We start from the raw sequence: 25,542 nt of genomic DNA, 5'->3' as shown, positions 1-25,542 counted from the left end.
GTCGGAAGCATTATCGCCTTCTTTTTTGTTGCTGACACGTGTTGACACTTTTTGGGTCTCCTAGACCGCGAATCGTGAACTACGAACCTGTTTTCTCCACTATAGCACAAAATGTGTTCGCAGGATTGTGTCAGTGTTTACTGCCCTAAATTTCATGAAATTGTTGGTCCGTGAATGGAGTAAAATGGCAGCAATACAGATCAAGAAATACACGAAAAGACGACGCTTTTACAATAGCCAATGATCACAGCTCTTCTAGCGAAGGATCATTCAAAGGAAGAACTTCAGGCTAGTTGTGATGAGGACCTTTGTTTCTCCAGTAAAATATGTAAACTGTTAATTAAAGTCAAATATATTCTGAGTGATAGTAAAAAAATGTAGGTCCTAGCATTTATTGTTAGTTTCTTAGACTTTCTTCTTGTGCTGATGGAGAGAACTTTTTATGCGCAAGTTTCAACCCGGGGATTTAGTTTTACATGAACAGTTACTTGCTACATAATTGTCCAGAATTTAAAATTTAGGTCTGTAACAGTTTTTTATGTCTACTATCTGAAAAAGGCACAAAAGTATGTACTCTACGCTCTATTTAGTAAATAGAATCAACAATAAGTATTTAAACAACACACACACAATTACAAAAATAAATTTCATGTAATTTAAATTAAATTTCGAATGATTTGCGCCCCAAATCTCCGTTAAACGTGGGGGTCCCACAGATACCACCTCGTACTAAACGTTGCAGAAAAGTCACCTTGTTAGTTAAGGGTTAAAATGTGTAAGTCCAACGAAGATAAATGAAGGCTAGAGTCCACACTGACGTTTCTTCTCACTCGTCCCGACAGCCTAAAAATAAAATGCTAACAATAAGTGTGCTTATGGACCCATCGAGAATCAATTAGCGCTTAAGGTATCCAAGAACTTCTAGTTCCAACTAGACTGCGGAAAAAATTCATAAACAATTTCCGATTAACGGGGTCGAGCTTGTAACCCCCCCGTAATAATTTTAAAAGTCAATATTAGTGAATTCGTAACCTCCCAGCAAGAATATGATGACAATAATTGAATGATAATGTAAATAGTGCCAAATGTTAGCTTCCCACAGTAATAAAACTCAATGATAATAAAAATGTGCAAAAATGTTAAGTCCCCACAAAATTAACGTTAAGATGAACCTGACAAATTTTATAAGGGCAGCTGCGCTGACCTTCGGCAGTGTGCAATAATTAAACCTGAACACAAAAAACCAAAATTCTTACCTCAGTAAACTGCATCTATATCTGCTCTTATTTTTCGACACAGCTCCGTGCAATGCTGGCCCGTATTTAATTTTAATTCTCGGAGGGAATGCATAGGAAATATTATTTAACTTGAAATGAATCTGTTTCTTTAAAAAGGTTACTTTGTAGAAAAATTACTATTGGGGCAATTCTTGAACAAATTAATTACAATTAACATATGTTATTAGCTGAGCGCAATGCTGCTTCATTACCTTCGATAACAATATACCTCGTCCAGAACTGTGACCAGAGACCCATGTCGACGCCCGCCGACTCCTCACACACAACTACTGTTCCTGCCGACTCGCTACACGCAACTGCTCTGAGTCCAACTCACAACTACAACTCGCGCGGTCAAGCGCAGACTAGCAACGATAAATAACTCTCTGGTCAGAGATTCTGTCATGCCTCGCCATCGCTGTTAATGAATATACTGAATACATACGTGTTTCATAACCCTCCACTGGGGTGCAAAAATTTGGCAGCGATGGTGAGTCATTTGGACTTGCCATGAGCAACAAATTTTTTCTTAACTGATTAACTTTACGAACAGATGTAGAACATGAAGTAAATATGGTGCACATGCACCGAGTACAAAACATATCAGACAATGAAAAAAAGATATATACAATGAGTACAGAACATATCAGCAAATCAGAAAAATGTATATACAAATCATGTTGATAAATGACAAAAGTGCACACTTACTGACGTTCAGCACAAAACATATTAACAAATGACATAAGTGCACATGCACTGTAGTTCAGAACATATCAGCAAATGAAAAAAATGTACATACAATGAGTAGAAATCATGTTAGAAAAATGACAAAAGTGCACACACACTGTAATTCAGAATATATCAGCAAATCAAAAAAAAATCTATTGGTCATTAATATAAATGATATTAGCAAAAAATGATTTTCACTATGTTACAAGAATTAGGATAGGAAAGGGAAGGATTGCATCATGGTTGTAGCACTTTAGGTTGCACGCAGCTGCACTGAAAGTCCATATCTTTCTACTGTAGCACAACACCTAGTGGAACAATCTGAAGTTCTTTTCCCAGAAGTATTTATCAGCGTAGCCAAGACACTGAAATGTCGTAGTAATATTCCATGTTATCCTTTTAGCAGTACATTAGGTACACCAAACAGTGGGACCATAATAACATCTCCATCGCTCAAGGTGGTGGACAGCATGTCGTGTCAACACCACGTTCTTGTAAGGTACACCAACGTAGAATTAGTGCAAAAACCAAATATAGTGCTCCATGATCAAGAGGATATACAGGATAAACGGATATTGGAGTAATTCAGGGTAGTCAGACCAGAAGGTGAAGGACATTAAGTCACATACTAGTCTTCACTGAGAATTACATTAGTAGTTTGCGGCATTCATTGCCCAGTTATTGAACATTTCTGTACCATGTATGTAGTATTACAGAATAATGTTCATAAATTGGCGTTTTACACAGAACATTGGCACTCATTGCCTAATTATAAATCATCAGAAGTCAAAATATTCATATGGTGTTTTACAGAGAACATTGGTACTCATTTCCTAATTACAAATCATCAGAAGTCATTATATTCATGTGGTGCTTTACAGAGAACATTGGTAGTCATTTCCTAATTACAAAACATCAGAAGTCATAATATTCATATGGTGTTTTACAGAGAACACTGGTACTCATTCCTAATTACAAATCATCAGAAGTCATAATATTCATATAATGATTTACAGAGAACATTGGCACTCATTTCCTAGAATAATGTTCATAAATTGGCGTTTTACACAGAACATTGGCACTCATTGCCTAATTGTAAATCATCAGAAGTCGTTATATACATGTGGTGTTTTACAGAGAACATTGGTACTCATTTCCTAATTACAAATCATCTGAAGTCATTATATTCATGTGGTGTTTTACAGAGAACATTGGTACTCATTTCCTAATTACAAAGTATTATTATATTTTTTATTATTTGCTAGCAATGCATTGCGTTGAGATCGATAAGTAATTGCTGGGGGATAATAATATTTGCATTTGACTTATTGCTGCAAATGAAGATGTGTAACGTCATTTGTCATGAGTCAGCTGTAGCAAGGTTATGAAACAAGTAGAGTATATGTGATCACATTCATAAATGACATAGACTTAATTAACAACTGCTTATAGCATATTAATTTCATAAATAATTTCTCCTGCAAAAATATAGAAAAAATGGATTATTAATCTGAAGGAAGAAACGCATTTTATGGTGAAAAGTAGTGACCTCGAATTAACAGGCAGTGAAATGTATATAAAAATGTGTTCCATAGCTGTCCCTTCAAAAACCTTCAGTCATCCTACTATGCAATATAACACATACTGTCAAAACGAACTGCAACAAATACTTAAATAACTACATAGCATAAATACATAACTTCAACATTATCCTCATCTGTAAAGAAAAAAACTTCAGTATCCATCACTTCATTATCCATATTATCATAACTCCATTATTATCATCACCTGTAAAGAAAAACTTCATTATCCATAGTAGCATATTCTTCATCATCATTCATCAGTATTCATTATCATCTGCAAAAAATCACTTCATTATTCATTATACAACTATTCCTTATTTCTACCATATTTCATCACTAAAACTAAGATGTGTAGTTCTGTCAGACAGCCTGCATCAATCGCCTCGTCTCCTGAAAGAAAAAATTAGTTAAAACTGCTATTCTACGATGTGTATAGTATATTCTTGTTAATGCTTGTTAATTATGATCCATTTACTCTTCCTCACAAGGTTTGCATCTTCTTTCGACCATTCCGAAGGTGAAATTCCCATTTCTGTTTAATTTATTTTTTTTGCGCATCATTTCTTTCTGAAATTGATGAACAAAGATTAATGTCTTGCATTTACATCATATACTCACTAAATAATGATTGGTTATATGGTAACATAATTAAGCATACAGCATAACATGACAGAAAACGTAATATGTCAAAAAAATAGACAGTGTTCAAATGCAAAAATGTACACAGAATATCACAATGCAGCAGCAAAATAGTCATGATGTTGAGATATCATAAGGCAAAATGTCAAAGTCAACTGGTGTTTGCTATATCTTAATTATTTCTCAGTGCATACAAACAAAATATGAAAACAATCGTACATACATAAAAAAATGACGACAAGAAATGTGTAAAATGAAAATGTCACTAGATAAAATTGCATAATTATTCATAGCATACGTAATTTTATCTGGAAAAACGTGCACAGTCTGATATGTAACGACAAGAAGAGCGACCTGCTAACCTTACCTTGCCGGGCACTTGCCAAGAAAAAAATACGACAGTCATCAGTAAGTAATCACACAAATATAATTGCATAAATGGTCATAAAGTGTGTAAATTCATCAGGAAAAATATACACGGTCTGATGTGTAACGACAAGAAAAGCGACCTGCTAACCTTACCTTGCCGGGCACTTGCCAAGAAAAAATACGACAATCATCAGTAAGTAGTCATGTGAATATAATTGCATAAGTGATCATAAAATTAGCAAATGGCATTATAGCATGTTAAATCATAAAGTATCCTCATTCAATAAAAGCTTTGATGTTTGACCAGTGGTGGTTTCCCTTCGATTTTCTGGTTCTCAAAGTTACGACGTGTACAACATTGGGGTGAGGAATGCTGCGAATCCGATATGGTCCTGCGTACAGAAGTTCAAATTTACTGCACCTACCTTTTCCTTTATTAGATAAATGGTGTATACGTACTAATATCTTCTGTCCAATGTGAAAGTCACGGCGTATACAAACCCGTTTTTGCTGTCTTCTCCGGTACTCTGCGGCACGTTTGATGTTCTTCGGCGCAATGTCAATTATTTCATGGTGTCGTAGTCGACGAGATGTATGAAATGTTACTAATTCTCTAATTTTGTTAGGTGGTTCAACATTTTTCAATATAACAAACGGAGATAGCATAGTAGATTCATTTGGTATGGAATTAATTACATCCTGGAATGAGAGTATGTGTGTGTCCCAATCAATTTTTTTTTTAGGGCAGTATATTCTACACAGTTTACCAATTTTTTTCATTAAGCGTTCACAAGGGTTCGAAGAAGCATGGTACCTAGATATATAGATCGGAGAAATGTTTCTAGCTCGTAACATACGTGTCCATATAGCAGAACGAAATTGCGATCCATTGTCGGAAATTACTTTCATCACATGCCCTACATGAAATAGAAAATGTTTTACAAATGCTTTCGAAACAGTTTTAGCTGTAGCTTTGCTTAACGGAGTGAAGGTAACAAATTTTGAAGTGAGTTCAACAGCGACAAAGATGTAGCAAAAACCTCTATTAGTTCTGGGAATCGGACCAAAAATGTCTACAGCGGCCATATGTCTCAATTTAACAGGTACAATGGGATATAATGGAGGAATGTGTGAAGTTGTGTCTGACTTGGCTTTTTGGCAAATTTTACATGACGCTAAAACTCGTCGTATACGTTTCTCCATGTTGGCAAAATAACAGTTCTGTCTCAGTATAAGAAAACATTTTCTGGCTCCGTAATATGCGTAACTTAAATGAGTATACCAGATTAATTTGTTAACAAGCTCGTCAGGAATGCATAATAACCAGTTGTTGCTGTCAGGATGAGAACGGCGAAATAGAATGTCTTTGCGTACAGTGTAATGGTTTCTAATCGTAACATTATTCCTATCTTGTCAGAGGTGTTTAATCTCTTTCCACACGTTGTCTTTATTTTGCTCTTGTGATATGTCTTGTAATGACGACGAAATGAAATTTTCAAATGCCACTTGTTGAATATACATGACGCTGAAATTTGCTTTGCAGAAGTCGGTTGCGATGTCTTGCTGATTGTTGCTGAGAGAACGAGATAGTGCGTCTGCTATAACATTTTGTGTGCCGGGAATGTGAACAATTGTGAAATTAAATTCCTGTAAATAAAGCTTCTATCTGCTTAATCTGTCGTGTGAAAATTTAGCTGAAATTAAAAATTGTATCGCTCTGTGGTCTGTGTATACGGTGGTATGTCTGCCATAAAGAAAGTGCCTAAATCTCGTAAAAGCCCATACAACACAGAACGTTTCAAGTTCAGTAACGGAATAATTTCGTTCAGCAGGTGTCAGATTGCGACTTGCAAATGCGATGTTTTTAATTATTGTAGAGCCATCTTCTTCAATTTCCTGAAAAATATGTACGCGTAAAGCGGTGTTGGAACTGTAGGTGGCAATGGAAAAATTTTTGGTAAGATATGGGTGCGATAAAAGTGGAGCATTCAACAAAGCATGTTTCAGGTTCATAAATTCAGAATGTGCTTACTTATCCCAGGACCAAATAGTGTTTTTACCTGTCAATTGGCATAATCTAGGTGTGTCTAAAGCATAGTGATGAATAAATTTACGAAAAAAGTTAATTAATCCCAAAAAGCTGCGTAATGGTTTTTTTGTCGTAGGAACAGTAATGTCACGTAAAGCTTGAAGTTTTTCCGGATCAGGCGCAATGCCTTCTGCTGAAATTACGTGTCCAAGAAATTTTACAGAAGTTTTACCAAAATGCGATTTACTGAGATAAACTGTGACTCCTTGTGCACGAAAAGTTTGCAACAGTTGTTCAAGAATCAGATTGTGTTCAGACCAGTTAGCTTCTGCGATAAGAATTTCGTCTACGTACGTCGTGATTCTGTCTTTAAGTTCTGTCGGAAGTATTGTATTCAAACCGCGAATAAAAGATGCAGAAGAAATAGTTAAACCGAATGGTAAGTTGCAAAATTGATAACAGTCGCCAAAACAGAGAAATGCTGTGTACTTTCTGCAGTTCGGATGGAGCTGAATTTGCCAAAATCCCGATTTCAAATCTAACGTGGAATAAATAGCAGTACCATGAAATTTCTGTAGAAGTTCTTCTAGTGTCTGTGGTCAATCTGTTTCATTAATAATTATGTCATTGATGTGACGTGAATCAGGTATGAGGCGAAGTGAACCATCTTTTTTCTTAACAATATGTAGCGGGTTTATGTACGGACTAACTGCCGGTTCAATAATTCCTTGGTCAAGCATATCCTGCAATTCTTTCTTAACTTGTTCTCAGTGGATATATGGAATGGGATAATGCTTGGCTTTAAATGTATCATGCTGTTTGACTTGAAATTCATACATAAAACCGGACATAGTACCAGGAATGTTGTCGAAAACTGGAGCTTGCTGTAAAAGAATTTTGTGTAGCTGCGTGCGTTCGTCGTCTGTATTTGCACTGCTTTGTTTAACTTTATCAGAAATCATCTGCATTACGTCGTAGTCAGCTTCGTCTGGAGTATTATAGTTATGTACGTACGTATCCGTGAACAATGTGGAATTACAGTCTATGCCACGTGATACGGAAATGACCTCTGTACAATTAATTGTTTGTTCTTCCGCAGATAAAGAGTGCTGAAATTCTAAAGCCAATTGTACATTTTCATCCTTTAGCATTAAATAGGAATTTTGAAAATCAATAACTGCGTCGTGTTGTACCAGAAAATTAGTACCTAAAATAACGTCTGTTGTCAATAAAGGAACAATCCAAAAATCTGAGTGAAAAGTATGACCTGCAATACAAAATGATAAATGCGTCTGTAATTTTACATCTACTCCTTTACTCGATACTGCTCCTTTCACTTTTGTTTTGCCTAATGGTAATGTTACACTCGTTGAAAGTTTCTTCATTTATTACTGACATAGGTGATCCGGAATCGATTACTGCTGAAAATTTCGATGAACCAATTTTAATTTCGATGACAGGATGTGAAATGGTTTTCTGAACAACTGGTCTTACCTGCAAAAGAGTGTCTCTGATGTCGTCAAAAGTAATAACATTTTCGTGAACAACATTCTGCGTGTCAAAGGTAGAGCTTGTGTTACTGGAAGATGCGACCTGTACAGTATCTAGTCAGATTCTATCTGATGTGTTATTATTTTCTGCAGGATGTTGTGGTATTTCGACTATTTGAACTGTTCTGCTATTTCTTCCAGACGTATTACGCTCTGGATGATACCTACTGTTTGGTTCATTCACGAGTATATGTTCTTGCGGATGATTTTGCTGTTGGTAAGACCGACTGTTATTAGATATACGCTGAAAATTGTGCTCGTTTTTTTACGTCTGTCGTAATAGTCATTTTTATACGGTGCATTGCGATAGGAATTGAAGTACTGTGTTTTCTGCACGTAGTTATTTCCTTGCTGGCGTGCGTTACTATTTGTTGTAGCTGGGACTATATGTGCACGTGACGAAACATTAAAGTTTGGTTGACCTTGTAGACTGCATTGTTGGCTAGGCATGCTAACCGACTGACTTTCATGCTATTGTGGTGAAAAACGTCTATTGTTACCAAAATGTGGTTCCTGTTGCTGATAATTTTGTCGATATTGATTATTAAAACTGTGTCTGTTATTAAAGTTCTGGTGGTTGTCGTTCCTAAAGCGTCTATTAGCTTTGCTATTGAAATTGCGTGGTTGATCGTAATTACTGTAAGTTTGTTGGCCTTGGTTGTTACATGAAAAATTTTTGTTTATGAAGGAATAATCTGATTGCTGCACTTCTAAAAGCTGCAACAGATCCCTGAATGCCGAAATATTTTCTTTTGCTGGACCGTTAAAAGTGACACTCTTAATGATTGTGGCAATTTAGAAATACATAATTGAATGAGTGCAGATTCACTATATGGTTCACTTAAGTACTGGTTTTGTTGGACCATATGCTCAAAAATTGCGTGACACTGGGAAAATTTGTGTTCTCATAATTTGGTAAACTAATTAGTTGATCTTTAATTCCACGCTGTGTCGTCTTCGACCAATACGCTGACAGAAAAGCATTCTGAAATTCTTCTACTGAATAACATTGTCACGCGATCGGTCTCATACGAGTTGCCGGTTCGCCTTCCAAAAAACTGCAAATAAATTCAAGTTTATGTGTTACGGGCCAAGTCGGTGGAAAAGCAAAGCTGAATTGTTGTATCCAATCCAGTGGATGAATCTGTGTTCTGTCATTTTTAAATACTTTAAATTTTCTCACTGACAGAAAATGTTTGTAATCAAAATTGTCGTCTCTGTATGTCGGAACAGGTTCAGCATTGTATGTGAGTCTGTTTGATTGTAACTGTTCTGAATCTAACTCACGTACTCTCTGTAGATTACCTAAATTATACACGCTGCGTGAGTCTGACAAATGTTCGCAAAGTGGCGTCTGCTGTGATGTGTTATTAACTGAAATATTTTTTATCTCTGTTACCTCTTGCTGTAAACTTGACAATTTTCTACGCAATGTGTTATTAGACGAATCGATCTCATTGATTGTCTGCTGAAAATTTTGGAATTCAGGAGTTTGGTTAAACAAAATCGGTGCAGTATCGTCTGATTTGCTGTTATTATTACTTTCAATAATATCAATACGACTGGCCAATTCATCACATTTTTCAGTCAGTATTTTCACCTGATCATCGGTTTTGGTGTCAGAGGCATTAATCTGTTTTTGCATTTTACGTGTGGTTTCGTTCAGTTTTTTAACGTCAGCTTTGATGTCATCGGAATCCTGTGTTAGTTCTAATTGTTCGAGTCTGTCGGTCACTGTTTGAATATCTACTGTGTGTGTATCTGTTTTTGATTTAAGATCAGAAACTTCATCACGTAATTCGGTGTTCAACTGTTCGATGGTATTAATTTTGTCCGATACTGTAGCAATATTGTTGTCTAAGTATGTTTTTGCCTTCGCAAACATCTTACGTTTATCTTCTTGTCTCTGTGCAGTGATTGTTTCCATGACTTGACGTTTTACTTTATTTTGATTCTGTATAAATTTGCGGAAACGCGTATCACTGTTTTGTAGGTGAAGATTAAAACGTTCGTCAATTTGAGGGTTCTGTTGTTCGAATTTCGCGTCTATCTTTGCATCCATTGTGCGCGAAAGTTCTGCTGTCATTAGTTTAAACTCGTCGCGTAATTGTGTAGCTTTTTCAGAGCATTGTTTACGGACTGTACTAATTTCGTCTCTAAGTGTTTCTGTTGTGGCTGTTTTTTGCATATTGCTTAATTCCTGCGCAACAGATCTAATTTCTTCGCTACTTTTCCTAGCACAAGCCTCAATTTCCACACGTAATTGTTCCTTAGTGTCATGACACTGCGCAGCAACGGCTCTAATCTGTTCACTAAGCTGTCTGGAATTGTTGTCTAATTTTTCATTTAACTGTCTGGAATTGTTGTCTAATTTTTCATTAATTTCATGAATAAGTTGTTTGTGATTGTTGTCTTGTTTTTCACTCTATTGTTTGAAATCTTCCCTAAGTTGTTTGGATTCTCCTTTCTGTTCTAGCAATATTGCCATAATTTGATCAAATCTAAAATGAACATCTCTATTCTCTGTACTGTGTGATGGTGTGTCTTCAATTGTCACGTTTTGTGTATCCATTTGGACATTCTGTGATTCCTGAAGATGTTTGCTAATCGGATGTACACTGTTGGTCACTAAATCGGAATTAAATAAATCTGTCCTACTTTGAGTATCATGTTCATTTTCATTGGGAAAATTCGTCTGTTCGTCACGTGAATTTTGCAAACCGGTTGTGTTGAGCTGGGCAGCGCTCATTGCAACAGAACGCCCCGCGTCATCAATTGTCGTTAAGTTAACAGACGACACCATTGAATTTGTATGTTCATCACTAAGATCAAAATCAACGTTAGTGGTCGGTATGTACTGATTGTCACTAAATGGAGGGTTGTCATCATTACATTGCGTGTCACAATTACTATCGGTCAAGTTGTTTAATTCCGTTATTTCACTCATTATACTTTGCGATGTACTATCAATAGTTTTTCGTGGCATTTTTACACAAGTCACAATTATTCGACAATGAAAAAAAGACAATACAAAATGCAACAAACAAAAATACAACAAAGAGCAACAAATTGCCGATGACCTGTAGGAGAAAGTCACAAAAATTAGTAAAAGCATTGCGCCAAATGCTAATTATATTTTCGTAAATAAGAGCAAATATCTGACTACTTATCAGAAGATTCTCAAAGAAATACGATCCTGGACTGGATGTCGCCAAGTGTAACCTCCCCGTAATAATTTTAAAAAATGAAAAGAATTGAATGATAATGCAAATAGTGCCAAATGTTAGCTTCCCACAGTAATAAAACTCAATGATAATAAAAATGTGCAAAAATGTTAAGTCCCCACAAAATTAAAGTTAAGATGAACCTGACAAAGTTTATAAGGGCAGCTGCGCTGACCTTCGACAGTGTGCAATAATTAAACCTGAACACAAAAAACCAAAATTCTTACCTCAGTAAACTGCATCTATATCTGCTCTTATTTTTCGACACAGCTCCGTGCAATGCTGGCACGTATTTAATTTTAATTCTCGGAGGGAATGCATAGGAAATATTATTTAACTTGAAATAAATCTGTTTCTTTAAAAAGGTTACTTTGTAGAAAAATTATTATTGGGGCAATTCTTGAACAAATTAATTACAATTAACATATGTTATTAGCTGAGCGCAATGCTGCTTCATTACCTTCGATAACAATATACCTCGTCCAGAACTGTGACCAGAGACCCATGTCGACGCCCGCCGACTCCTCACACACAACTACTGTTCCTGCCGACTCGCTACACGCAACTGCTCTGAGTCCAACTCAACTACAACTCGCGCGGTCAAGCGCAGACTAGCAACGATAAATAACTCTCTGGTCAGAGATTCTGTCATGCCTCGCCATCGCTGTTAATGAATATACTGAATACATACGTGTTTCAAGCTCTTTGACATTTCAGAGAGATTGTTAAGTCGCACTTAAAACATTTAATCGAACTGTTAGTGTGAAAAATATTTCTGCTGGAAAATTACAGCTTCTGCCAACTATTGACTTAAAACGAATACGAATGTACAGCGCACAAGTATGTTTTGCCCTTGTGGCTGATTAAAAACATCTAAGCTATCGCAGCACTAATCACGATCGATCTTCATAGCTTCAATTTTGTCAGCACTTCTATTTTCGAAAGTTCACGGAAACTCTCTTCCATACCTCGCAGAACTAGTATTCCAGATTTTGATGGAAAGGATAAACATGGCTGTTCAATGGTTTACATCTATGATCTTCCTAAATAACAATTGCTGAAATATTTCACAGGTTATGTGAATTCGGGAGCTACGGACGAACCATCTGATTTACGTGACAACAACCTAAGTAATATATCATAGCAATTTATTGGGAAGCAAAACTCAGCTTGATAAAGGTATTTTCGCCCACCCAACATTTGAGGATCTTCATAGTTGATTAGAACATTTTGTGGACCTTTGTGTGTACTATTTTCGCTCATTTATCATTTCCTATGTCTCTTTTTTAATGAATTTTAATTTAGTTCGGTAATATATTACATAGTCTATTTGGACACTAACGACCACGATTTTGTGTGCCCTTAGACCGAGCGAGAACCAGCGTACGACTAGTGTGCTTCGCGTTCCAATGACGTCCCTGTCTCTTTCTCTTTATTGTGATAATCTCGTGAAATTAAAATAAAAAGTCACAGAGATAATAATAATTTCAGGTACCTGTAAGTCATGTGGGAAGTGTTGAATAGAGACTGGAGGCTTGTTATGTTCCAGTGTGGCTATGGAGGCGCCTGTCTCGTTCGCAGTATGTAATATGGGGTACAAAGAGGATACAAGGTAAAGGCATAAATGCTGTTATTGCATTCTGGTGCTCCAATGATAATCATCTAAGATAGTCACAGAATTTGTAAGTCGACACTAGTTACCATATTAAGATTTATAAATGAAACTCTGGTCTACAGAGAACTAACAACTTATATGTGATCGAAAGCTGGTAATAACTGAATGCGACAGCTGGTGTATTACGTGCCTTGTAACAGCAAGGCAAGAATTCTCCAGAACGTCGTTGCATGAACATCAGAAGCAGAACCATGTTCAAGGGGTTCTTAATTACTCTTGCCAACGAAGTTAACGATCGGCAATTAGTAACCAGCAATGAACCACAGAAATGGGAAGACGAATCGCACTCCCGTAACTTCTCTAGAGTGTAAGGTTGGATGAGCTGAACAGGAAATGCGCTCGAGCAGCGTTAATATTACAGGGTGACCATAAAAGAATGTCCCAGTTCCAATGGCGTATTACAGCATTTTAAGTTAGAATATTTGCAAGAAATCGTACATCAAATTAAAGGTAAACTTACTTAGTTTTCCTTACAAATGTTCAATAGCATCTGTAGTTATGTGGCACACATCCAACCTTAAATCCAATTCCTCCCACAGTTTGGTTAACAAGTTCAGCGTAATGGAAGCAATTCAATTGCGTGTCTCAACTCTGGCAAATCATTATGTAGCAGCGAACATGCAGACACGGTCTTTTGCAAAGTCCCAGTGGAAAAATCACATGGCGTGAGGTAGAAACCGGGAAATTGACCATTACGACCAATCCACTGGTCAGGGACTTCGACGCTCAACACCCTCGTACAAAGAGATGCTAATGAGGAGGGTCTCCATCTTGTAGCCAAATAAAATTTCCTTGTTTTCCTAACTGGAGATATAGCCATTCCTACGACGATAGCTTAAACGAAAAAAAATAAATAATAATAATAATAATAATGCTCCGTACTCTTGATGTCAGGGCATAGTGCAGAAAATGTTTTTTGGGGAATCTCTTTGACAAATTACAAGTTCATTAGAATGTTCTGATCTCTACTTACGAACATTGTGGGTATCTCATCACTGAACATCACACGACCAAGAAAGTCATCTCCCCGCGGCAAAAATTCTCTTGCAAAGTTATAAAGTACACCGTAGGCACCTGGCTTTAAATCATGTACCAACTGTAGCTGGTATAGACACATACATAAATGTTACCTTAAAACTTTCCACACTGTTATCTTTGGCAATTAAAGTTGAAAACTTTCTTTCAGAATACACTCTTCAGTGCTACGAATACGGCCGACATTCTCTTCAGACACTTTTTGGTCGTTCCCCGACATCCTCTTCAGACACTTTTTGGTCGTCCCATGTTCATCCCTTCACACACACACACACACACACACACACACACACACACACACACACACATGTGGTCGTTTCGAACTGACTACACCATCGACAAATATCTTTGCCACGAGGGGAGAGGCACAATTAAACTTTAAATCAAATGCACGTTGAGCTGAAATTAAAGGTTCACTCTTGGGAAACTGCAGAACACAAAACGCTTTACACTCAGGTGTCGCCATTTTGAGTGTGTGCTACTGCGAGTGTGAAAATAACAAGGCATTACTCTCAGTTGTGCTTATGCAAAACCCTTTGAACCAAGATTCTACAACGCTTACAGTTGATACCACTACAATTTACGACTGGTACATTCTTTTATGGGCGTCCTTTATTTGGAAACGTGACAGTCACCTAAAATGAACACGTCACTACGCTGATAGGAATGCAAAAGCTTTGTATCTGGTTGTTATGAACTGAATGAGTTTTTCGCTAGATTATACACGTCGCAATCACGGATTTTAGTAGTTGGGAATACTTTCGATTTATTCTAAAATGACTCTTCTTAACTTATCCTTATTTTTTAAATCTGTTAATGAGCATAATAAAAGTTCTTTAATACAGTTTAAATTAGTAATTCTAGTTGCACTAGAGAATTTAGAGGCAGGAAAATACGAATTGATATAATTTTATGGAGGACAGAGATGATGCTCGTTACGTTACTTCCTTTAATAAGCTTCACAAAGCTAAAAAAATTTTCGTTACTTGCTTTAATAGGCTTCAGAAAGCTAAGAAAACTAAAATAAGTCAAAAGAAAAAAGTAATGGTGCTTTAAATTACACAAGGTATTGAGTAATTAAGTATCGACATCAGGTACATGGAAAAGCTGCTCTGTTAATAAAGCTCAGGACATTTGCTCTCAGAGTTGTATTCATTTTCGTGTTGTATCTCCCTTCTCTGAAGGAAACAGGCAGCGGAAAATTCGGGGTACTAGTATCTATGATCATGATCTTAAATGAGTCCTTGCCGGCAGCGGTGGTCTAGCGGTTCTAGGCGCGCAGTCCGGAACCGCGTGACTGCTACGGTCGCAGGTTCGAATCCTAGCTCGGGCATGGATGTGTGTGATGTCCTTAGGTTAGTTAGGTTTAAGTAGTTCTAAGTTCTAGGGGACTGATGACCATAGCTGTTAAGTCCCATAGTGCTCAGAGCCATTTGAACCATTTTTTCAAGAGATCCCATCCCTAGTGAACTGTGGAGGACTGCATACGTGCGTAGTCTGATGGATCACTTTCCTCTCTATATGTGAATTAGGTGCCGCATTATGCCCACTGGACACCAACAAGTCTTCCTAATGACTGTACAAGTGGTGGAGAAAATCACAGCCGGCCGGGGTGACCGAGCGGTTTCAGGCGCTACAGTCTGGAACCGCGCGACCGCTACGTTCGCAGGTTCGAATCCTGCCCCGGGCATGGATGTGTGTCATGTCCTAGGTTTAAGTAGTTCTAAGTTCTAGGGGACTGATGACCTCATAAGTTAAGTCCCATAGTGCTCACAGCCATTTGAACCATTTTTGAGAAAACCATTGAAGATTCTGTGATGTTTTACTTCTGCATCAAATGGTTACTGTACAGAAGCATCCTCATCTCTGGACTGCTGGATCGAATTGAATAACTAGGTATCACTCTTAAAAATAATGGCTCTGAGCACTATGGGACTTAACATCTGTGGTCATCAGTCCCCTAACTAACCTAAGGACATCACACACATCCATGCCCGAGGCAGGATTCGAACCTGCGACCGTAGTGGTCACGCGGTTCCAGACTGAAGCACCTAGAAGCGCACGGCCACACCGGCCGTGTATCACTCCTATGTTGCAATCTTAAAGCAGGAAGGTAGAATATCAAACCATGTCATCCAAGATGATGATTAAAATGATTGCACCCAGTGGGCTTATATTCACTGCTCGGCATGAGAAAAGTTCCAGGGCAATAACTTATATTGACAGACAGCGAAATCCTCCGAATTGGATCCTTATTGAAATCTCTAACAATATGCCATCGCGTGAAAAGTAACGTCTTTTGGCCCTGTATGTTTATCTCCCTACTAGTATTCTTCGAGTGGCCGATGATAGACGTCGCCTTCTGTGTGTAATGATTCCGTCTGGCCTGGTGTATCCTGTTTCATGAAGCTGTGTAACTACTGTAAGGGCACTGAGTACTATACTCCCTGTTGTGAAGGACACCTATTTTACTGTTTACTGTAAACTTTTTCAGAGGTGTTTTGCTGGTACAAATGGTGTGATGCAGCCTCTGTAGTTTTCTACATCAACACCTGTACCTGTGAAATGCTTGGCACTGCATACTTCTCATTTTACCATTTACTCCCATTCTGTCGGCATATTGAGCGCAAGTAGAATGATTGGTACAGTGCCGCGTTGCACACTGTAATTAGTCTAATCCTGTCTTCGAAGTCCCTATGGGAGCGATACGTAGGGGGCTGAAGTATACCTCTAGATTCTTCAGTTAATACTGGTTATTGCATCTTTGTAAAAAGACTTTCGCAGGATAACTGGCGTCTGCCGATTCAGATGTCTCGTATGTCTGTGACACTCTACCGTGAGTCAAACAAATCTGCGATCATTTGCGCTGCTCTTCTTTTTGTAATTCAGTATTTCCCATTCGACCCACTGATATAGGTGCCATGCACCAGAACAGCATTCAAGGTGGTTGGCACGGGTATTTTACTAGCAATCTCTTTTGTAGAGTGACAGCGTTTTCCCGGCATTCTTCCAATGAACTGAAGTCTTACGTGAATGTCTTGTGTCTGTTCTTTTGGACATGTCCGAAAGAATAGATACCATGTGGAATCCACAACTGTGTGACATACACTACTGGCTATTAAAATTGCTGCACTACAAAGATGACGTTCTACAGACGCGAAATTTAACCGACTGGAAGAAGACGCTGTGATATGCAAATGATTAGCTTTTCAGACCATTCACACAAGGTTGGCGCCGGTGGCGACACCTACAACGTGCTGACATGAGTAAAGTTTCCAACCGATTTCTCAAACACAAGCAGCAGCTGACCGGCGTTGCCTGGTGAAACGTTGTTGTGATGCCTCGTGTAAGGAGGAGAAATGCATACCATCACGTTTCCGACTTTGATAAAGGTCGGATTATAGCCTATCGCGATTGCGGTTTATCGTGTCGTGACATTGCTGCTCACGTTGGTCGAAATCCAGTGACTGTTAACAGAATATGGAATCGGTGGTTTCAGGAGGGTAATACGGAACGCCGTTGTGGATCCCAAGGGCCTCGTATAACTAGCGGTCGAGATGACAGGCATCTTATCCGCATGGCTGTAACGGATCGTGCAGCCGCGTCTCGATCCCTGAGTCAACAGACGGGGACGTTTGCAAGACAACAATCATCTGCACGAACAGTTCGACGACGTTTGCAGCAGCATGGACTATCAGCTCGGAGACCATGGCTGCGGTTACCCTTGACGCTGCATCACAGACAGGAGCGCCTGCGATGGTGTACTCGACGACGAACCTGGGTGTACGAATCGCAAAACGTCTTTTTTCGGATGAATCCAGGTTCTGTTTACAGCGTCATGATGGTCGCATCCGTGTTTGGCGATATCGCAGTGAACGTACGTTGGAAGCGTGTATTCGTCATCGCCATACTAGCGTATCACCCAGTGTGATGGTATGGGGTTCCATTGGTTACACGTCTCGGTCACCTCTTGTTCGCATTGACGGCACTTTGAACAGTGGACGTTATATTTAGATGTGTTCCGACCCGTGGCTCTACCCTTCATTCGATCCCTGCGAAACCCTACATTCAGCAAGATAATGCACGACCACACTTGCAGGTCCTGCACGGGCCTTTCTGGATACAGAAAATGTTCGTCTGCTGCCCTGGCCAGCACATTCTCCAGATCTCTCACGAATTGAAAACGTCTGGCTCGTCACAATACACCAGTCGCTACTCTTGATGAACTGCTGTATCGTGTTGAAGCTACGTGGGCAGCGGTACCTGTACAGGCCATCAAAGCCCTGTTTGACTCAATGCCCAGGCGTATCAAGGCCGTTATTACGGCCAGAGGTGGTTGTGCTGGGTACTGATTTCTCAGGATCTATGCACCCTAATTGCGTGAAAATGTAATCACATGTCAGTTCTAGTATAATATATTTGTCCAATGAATACCCGTTTATCATCTGCATTTATTCTTGGTGTAGCAATTTTAATGGCCAGTAGTGTATTATATAAATTGTAAGTGGTGTTGGGGGGGGGGGGAGGGGGGAGGGGGATAAAGGAAAGGGAGTTGAAGGAGCTAATGGTATAAGTTGCATCGGGGCTTTGTACAAAGTCAGTGGCGTCGAGTGAAAATGTTTGCCGGACTGGGGCTCCAACCCGAGGTCTGCTGCTTACTAGGCAATTGCATTAACGACTGAGCCACCCGGACACAGTGCTTATGCCATTGCACAGACTATCTCGGCACGCGCCCCGGCCGACTCACATTTCCATCTAGTGCCACATATCCGCAGTCGCCGTCCATGTCCTCCACTCTTGTCGATTTTAGATTCCCGCTGGAGGTCGAACGATTTGTCTGAATGAACAGGCATCTCGCATTCATATAACTTCACCTCAATGGGCATTGAATTCCACAACCTTCAGTGTGGATGCGCATTTACGTTCGATCTCCAGAGGGAATCTAAAATTAACGAGCATGAAGGACATGCACGGGGACTGCGGGTAGGTGGCGTTAGGTGGGAATGTGAGTCGGCTGAGGAGCTGCCGAGACAGTCTGCCCAGCTGCGATAAACACTGTCTCTGGGATATGCAGTGGTTAACGCAGCTGCCTAACAAGAAGGAGAGCTTGGCTTCCAGTCACGTCCAGCAGACATTTTCACTCGTTGCTGCTGACTCGACATAAAATCCCAAAGCAGCTGATTTCATTAGCTTCTTCCCTTTCCCTTCCTTTCTTCCCCCTCCACCTTCAATTTATGTGATATGAGCCGAAGTCTGCCACCTCATTTATCTAGAGCTGTGTGTGTTTGATAATTCCATTTCACATCCCTACAGACTGTTACATCCAGATACTTGCATTAGTTTTATGGGGTGCATAATTCTACATTTCTGCGCCCTTAAAGAAAGTTGCCAATATTTGCACCTCTTTGAAATGCTGTCAAGATCTGAATGAATATGTCACTTTTTTCGATAGTACTTTAACTGTATCATCTGTGAGAAGACTGAGCTTACTAAAGGCTACTATGTGTTAATATTGTCTGTCAGGTCATAAATGTACGAGGGTTGAAACTTTAATAGTGGCAACTATTTAATTACAGCTCGTACAAAATATATACGTGTTTCACAGTTTTACTGATCTTCAAAATAGTCACCAGCATTCTGTGTAACCCGTTGCCAGTGATGTGGAAGTCGTAGGATACTCTTAGCAATGCCAGTTGTGTTGACAGTTCGAGCGGCGCGGCCTGGTGCCCGACGAATTTATAGCAGTTCTGAAGAAAATGCCGTGAAGTGTTTCCCTCAGTTTAGAAATCGTGTTGAACTCACGAGGGTTTATGTCAGGGCAGTGCAGTGGGTGGTATAGCACTTAGCAGCCCCATCATTCAAACAAATCGGTAACAGCTTGCACTCTACGTGCTTGAGCATTGTCCTGCAAAATGATGGTCAGGTCCTGCAGAAAGTGTCATCACTTCTGTCTCTCAGCTGGTCGTAGGCTGTGTTCCAAAAATGAACAGCATAGAGACAGAAGTGATGACACTTTCCGCAGGACCTGACCATCATTGTGCCGGACAATGCTCAAGCACGTACAGTACAAGCTGTTACTGATTTGTTTGACTGATGGGGCTGCTAAATGCTATACCACCTACTGCACTCCCCTGACTTAAGCCCTCGTAAGTTCAACTCGATTTCTAAACTGGAGGAAACACTTCACGGCATTCACTTCAGAATTGCTACAAATTCGTCGGGCAAGAGACCGCGCCGTTCGAACTGTCAACACAACTGGCACTGCTAAGAGAATCCTAGGACTTCCACATCGCTGGCAACGGGTTATACAGAATGCTGGCGACTACTCTGAAGGTCAGTAAAACTTCGAAACACGTATCTGTTTTGTACGAGCTGTAAATAAATAGTTGCCATTATTAAAGTTCCAACCCGTGTATAACATAAACAGCAAGGGTCCTAACACATTTCTCTGGGGCACGCCTGAAGTTACTTCTACATCTGTCGATGACTCTCCACATAATATAACATGCTGCATTCTCTCAGTCAAGAAATTCTTAAGCCAATCACCAGTTTCGTTTGATATCATATATGATCGTTCTTTCGTTAATAAGCGTTGGTGTGGTATTGATGTTGAACCAAGTGCCACTGCAGGAAATAAAACTTCCTATCTGTCTCTTTGTAGCCGTTCGTCGTCCTTCTTCCCGCGTGACGCGACTACGAACACGGTGTCGACGACTGCGGACATCAACTCCTGCGCCGGCGACGAAGACGACGCAGAAGGCAGTGGGACACCCGGGGTGGTGTGCACTGCCGCCGGGCCCAATGGCGTCTCCACCGACGACGACGACGATGACGAGTACTCGCCGTCGCTGCAACACGAATTCGTCACGTTCGACTTGGACGACACGCAGCCGCAACTGCAGCCGGCGCCGCAGCGAGTCATGGTCGACGAGCAGCAGCAAACTACCGTGTCGGCGCTGCGGCCTAGAGGGGACTTCGGGTTCGACACTCTGCGTAGGACTACCCCCGTGTAGCCACCGGCGAACATTGCTCTTTGCCTGCAGAGTAGAGGGACTAGCGGTCGAGACGCTAAACCTCAGCCTTGACAAATTCGCTTCTCTCAACTTTACGTGAGCAGGAAACATTCCTAGGTAGATCTGAGGACCAAACTGCAACTAGTGTCGTTGCGTATTACACAAAATGTACACTCGGAGAACGACGTCACATTTACACACGACACATTTTAACTCTCGGATATGCGGATTACAAGCGTTGTAAGTAGTCTGCAATATCTGCAACAAAACACTTGTCATACAGGGTAAGCTTTTGCGACCTAGAGTCCGAGTCGGTGAAGTACTTTTGGCGCGTAACAGTGTCATGGCATAAAATGCAGTGATAGTTGTATATTTACAACTGGACAGCTTCTCCACCAATAGTCAAATAACAATATCGATCAGTCTAAAAAATCAGATTATACAAATGGAAAGCCGGAGAGCAAATATTTTACTGCTGGGGTACTTGTTTTCGCAATTAAATCGGTTTTCAATAGCAAATCATATGAAAGCTTCTGCAATGACGAATCGCTTTCGTAATCGTTTCCTAGTGTCGTTTGGAATCGGGCAGTATTTTTCCGTTCACAGCGACGTTCGATTTGCGGTCGCTGGCAACCTGGTCAGCGATGCTATAGCCGTTCTCGAGGTTTTTACTGGGAGCCCGCTTGGCGTATACAGCACCCTCTCTAAGCTTTCTCGTTGTGATAAGTCGCTCCTTAGCGTGAAACTAGTCTCTCTAGAATGTGTGGGCCTGCAGCTTTCATCTGGGTGTTCTAATAAAGCTGATTTGTCAGTTTTACAGGGCTATAAGCAAAGTCTGTGCTCTGCTACGCGTTTGTTTCGTAGAACAGCCCGCGTTTGTCACTAAGCTGAAACCTGTCATGTAGTACTTAAAAAGAACAGTACTTTGCTTCTCCTGATTCTTATCATTCAGTCATCACACGAACGGCCTATACGTGATGCCACGTGACAGCTGGATGGATGGGGAACTCAGTGGCATATATATGGCTACAATTGCACGTAGCTAAACATACGGCGAAAGCTGCCTGCGACAACAGTAAAAACATTGGTTGCTAATTTATGTTTAGCTTGGAGCGATTACACATCTAAAAATTTACTGATGTACTTTTGTTATATTTATATTTCCTTCAGATGCTATATTAGCACAGGATGGCCTTGATACGAAAACCCAAAAACTAGTTAAGTACAGATGTCATTGTCTTCTTCTCCTTCTCTCTCTACGACAGACGGAAATTCACACCTAACGACATACGTTTACTTTAGGAAGCAGGCAGCTTTCTTTCTTCGGCATCGGTCCTTTATTTTCTGGCTGTGAGATCACCATTTGCGTTACAGCCAATCAAAATGCGGAATTCACTTCTTACATTTTGATTCTTTCCTTCCCTCAAGTTTCGTTAATTCACTAGAGAAACTATTCAAAACTGAGAATGGGATGTTAATACTCTCCCGACCTGTTGCCAGCATTAAGTTTTAGTACTTCCTGAAGTCTGTCACGGGTATAAAACGCTTTTTCTCATAGGAGTCACTGTCGAAGACAATGAGTATCGAGATCGTAACACAGTTCAGCAAAACAAAGACATCAGCTTTTTTCTGCAGACACACAAGAGAAATTCTGTGTAAATCAAACTATGATCATTTTTTCGAAAATACCTCACAACATTCTTTCTGTTTCCGCAATTGAGAGTTTCCTTAAACCTGCTAAAAGATGTCTACGAAGTTATAAATAAGGTTCTTAGTATTTCTCTTAGAAATTCAGTTCTCACAGAAGCATTTACGTTAAGAACCAGAAAACATGTTAGTCCTGTTATTTTTGTATTTCAGAAATAGAAAACAATATTCTTTACATGCAAATTCATTAGCTCGTTGTAAGTTAGAATTCTAACGCAAAGCTGTTTATAATCAGAAACAAGGATACATAATCACTTTAAAAAGTCAGATTGCAATGTTTACAAATAAAATGCATAATAAATAGCGAGACTCATTTAACTGAAAATATATCTTCATTTCCAAAAACATTTTAAAAATTTCGACTACAGCGTAAATTGATATTAACGCGACAGCAATAAAAGACGCGTCCTTGTAAAACCCCTTCTATACACTGACTGTAACAATACACAGAAACAATATAACAAAGAAATATTTGATTAGTGATTAAATCGTATGTGATGGTCGAAGTTATGATGACTATACGTATGAACAGTAAAAAATGTATAGGTTGTAAAAAACTGTGTTGGTACGAGTTAAGATAGTTATAGAATTAGTACTGCGATATTATGAAGTGATTCCATAATAAGTGTATAAGAGATTGTGTGGAACCGTAACAAAGCCACAACTATATTCCCATGTACTGTAAAACCATATGCAATGACGATTATAACATTCAAAGTTAATAAACGGTTTATTTGGTTGTACTATTCTTGTTGATTCTAGCAAAATGATTAAAGTGTCTTGTTACACATTGCTGATTATGATATTATACGTACTTTCAACTGGTGCAGATATGTTGTTCATGTTTCTCATTGTAATATTGGTTTATGTATTTGTATTGCAGATGATGCCTAATGAGATGTATCAGAAAGTATTTCTTCAAGTTGTGTGTTGAAGTTACTTTGTGGAACATTGTGTTTATTTCATCATTTGTCTCCTGGCTGTCCATTTCTTAAATTCTACTCCAGAACTGTCGTCCTGATGTCATAAAGTGTTCATTGAAACATTTCAGTTAGTGCTCCGTTTCGATTCTTTGCGAAACAAGGGCGCTCTTGTTTGAATCCCGTTTGCTCAAGAGACAGCGTTATTAAATAAAACCTAGATCCCCAGTACATATGGGTAAAAGTCCTCCCATATACCTCGAAGATGTATTGTATGATAACTATATATATATATATATATATATATATACATGCATATATTAAGATTTTAAGAGAATATTTTAAAAAGAATACTAGGTTTTGTTGGAGATTCCGTTGTTATGATCATACTGTTTTATAGTAAAGCAATAACTGCTTGAACTGTTATGAGCATTTGAACAAAAGTGAGTTTTTAACACACAACAAATAAAGCTAACAGTGATCACTATCACAACAAACTTAGTTGTTCGTTAATTACTCAACATTTGTGAAAGAACATCTCACTCCTTTTAGTGAACCATAGTTCAAACACGCATCGTAATTCAATTTCGTGAACATCTGTTTTTATTCGAAAAACACGAACAATACAATCCACCTGTTTCAATACCCCATCAACTTCGTTACGTCATTTTATTATATAACCAAATTTTCTAATGTAATGATCAAATATAATTTACAACAATAATACCCTCACTCATTAAAAATATGCTTCTAATAAGGACTTACTGAAAATAAAATTAAGAGAAAGTGTTCACATTTGTCTATAAACTATAAAATAATGTAACTAAAATAATTAAAGTGTGTGGATTCTGTTTTGTAAATAATTCTAATAAAAAGTATCACAAACACGTATTTTAAGTGTTTTAAAGTTGCCATATGAGTGCGCTAAGTTTCATAAAGTTGATTTCGTTTATTTCAAACCTGAAAAACTTTTCCAAGCAACGTAGATCTACCAGCTTGCACAAGGAAAGATATGTGGAAAGAAATCATCATTCGAAATGAGATCATTGGAGTCATCATTTGCAAAGCAGAAAAAATTTAATCTAATATGATAATTATAAAATTCGAAGAGTTTTCATGCTGTAATAATTTAGTTTGAATTTCGGTTAATCTTGTTGCCATAATGATATTCCCCGTGTTTTCCGAATATCAGACTATTTCATCTGTGTTTCTGAGACCATCATAAGGTTCAAAATATCATTGGGGTAGCAATCGGAATTGAGAGAACTGCATATATGACAGACGCTGCGAATGCTGAATGAAATCTCGGTTATGTTGTTACTCGTACTGACCTCAACAGATATCATAAAGTATATACACATAGTTGCAAATGAAAGACCACCAGGAGCTATAGCTGTACAATACTGCCAAGAGTGTGTTCAGATTATCTTCCAATCTGCACTCAGTGACGTCGATCAAGTAAAATGCCATGGCAAATTGCTTGTACTACAGGAAGACACACAGCTGGATACACAATCTTCATTTACAGTGGGTGGTTTGTCGTATATGGAAAGCTTATTAGTAGGCCTTTCCAATCCAAATGCTGCTGTGCAGTAAGAAAATGTTTTTCTAAACTACGTCCATTCATACAGACTTGTGTTCTGCTGGTGCAGTACGGCAGTACAAGTGGAAATTTCGCCACGCGGTAAGGTAAGTCAGCATAAAAATAAGTTGTGAAAAGTCAGTCAGAACTCCAAAATTTCAACGCAGGACCAGTGATCAACCACAGCGTTTCGTGTTTGCATAATTAAGA

The 25,542-nt window shown here is 39.0% G+C and overlaps 1 protein-coding gene across 1 annotated transcript in view; it reads left to right on the top strand.

Annotated features, from left to right (window-relative positions):
* The window catches only part of LOC124775437, a 69,921-nt gene extending 46,860 nt beyond the window's left edge, over window positions 1-23,061 (top strand). Inside the window, exon 8 of the mRNA XM_047250270.1 lies at window positions 20,772-23,061. Coding sequence (XP_047106226.1) covers window positions 20,772-21,123 — 352 coding nt within the window. The 3' untranslated portion in view covers window positions 21,124-23,061. The remainder of the gene's footprint in view (window positions 1-20,771) is intronic.
* Window positions 23,062-25,542: the final 2,481 nt, after the last annotated feature.

This window comes from Schistocerca piceifrons, chromosome 2, assembly GCF_021461385.2.
Source record: "Schistocerca piceifrons isolate TAMUIC-IGC-003096 chromosome 2, iqSchPice1.1, whole genome shotgun sequence".
Taxonomy (NCBI): Eukaryota; Metazoa; Arthropoda; class Insecta; order Orthoptera; family Acrididae; genus Schistocerca; species Schistocerca piceifrons.
Note: the sequence above shows the minus strand (reverse complement) of the source record. Positions and strands in the feature narration are given on the sequence as shown.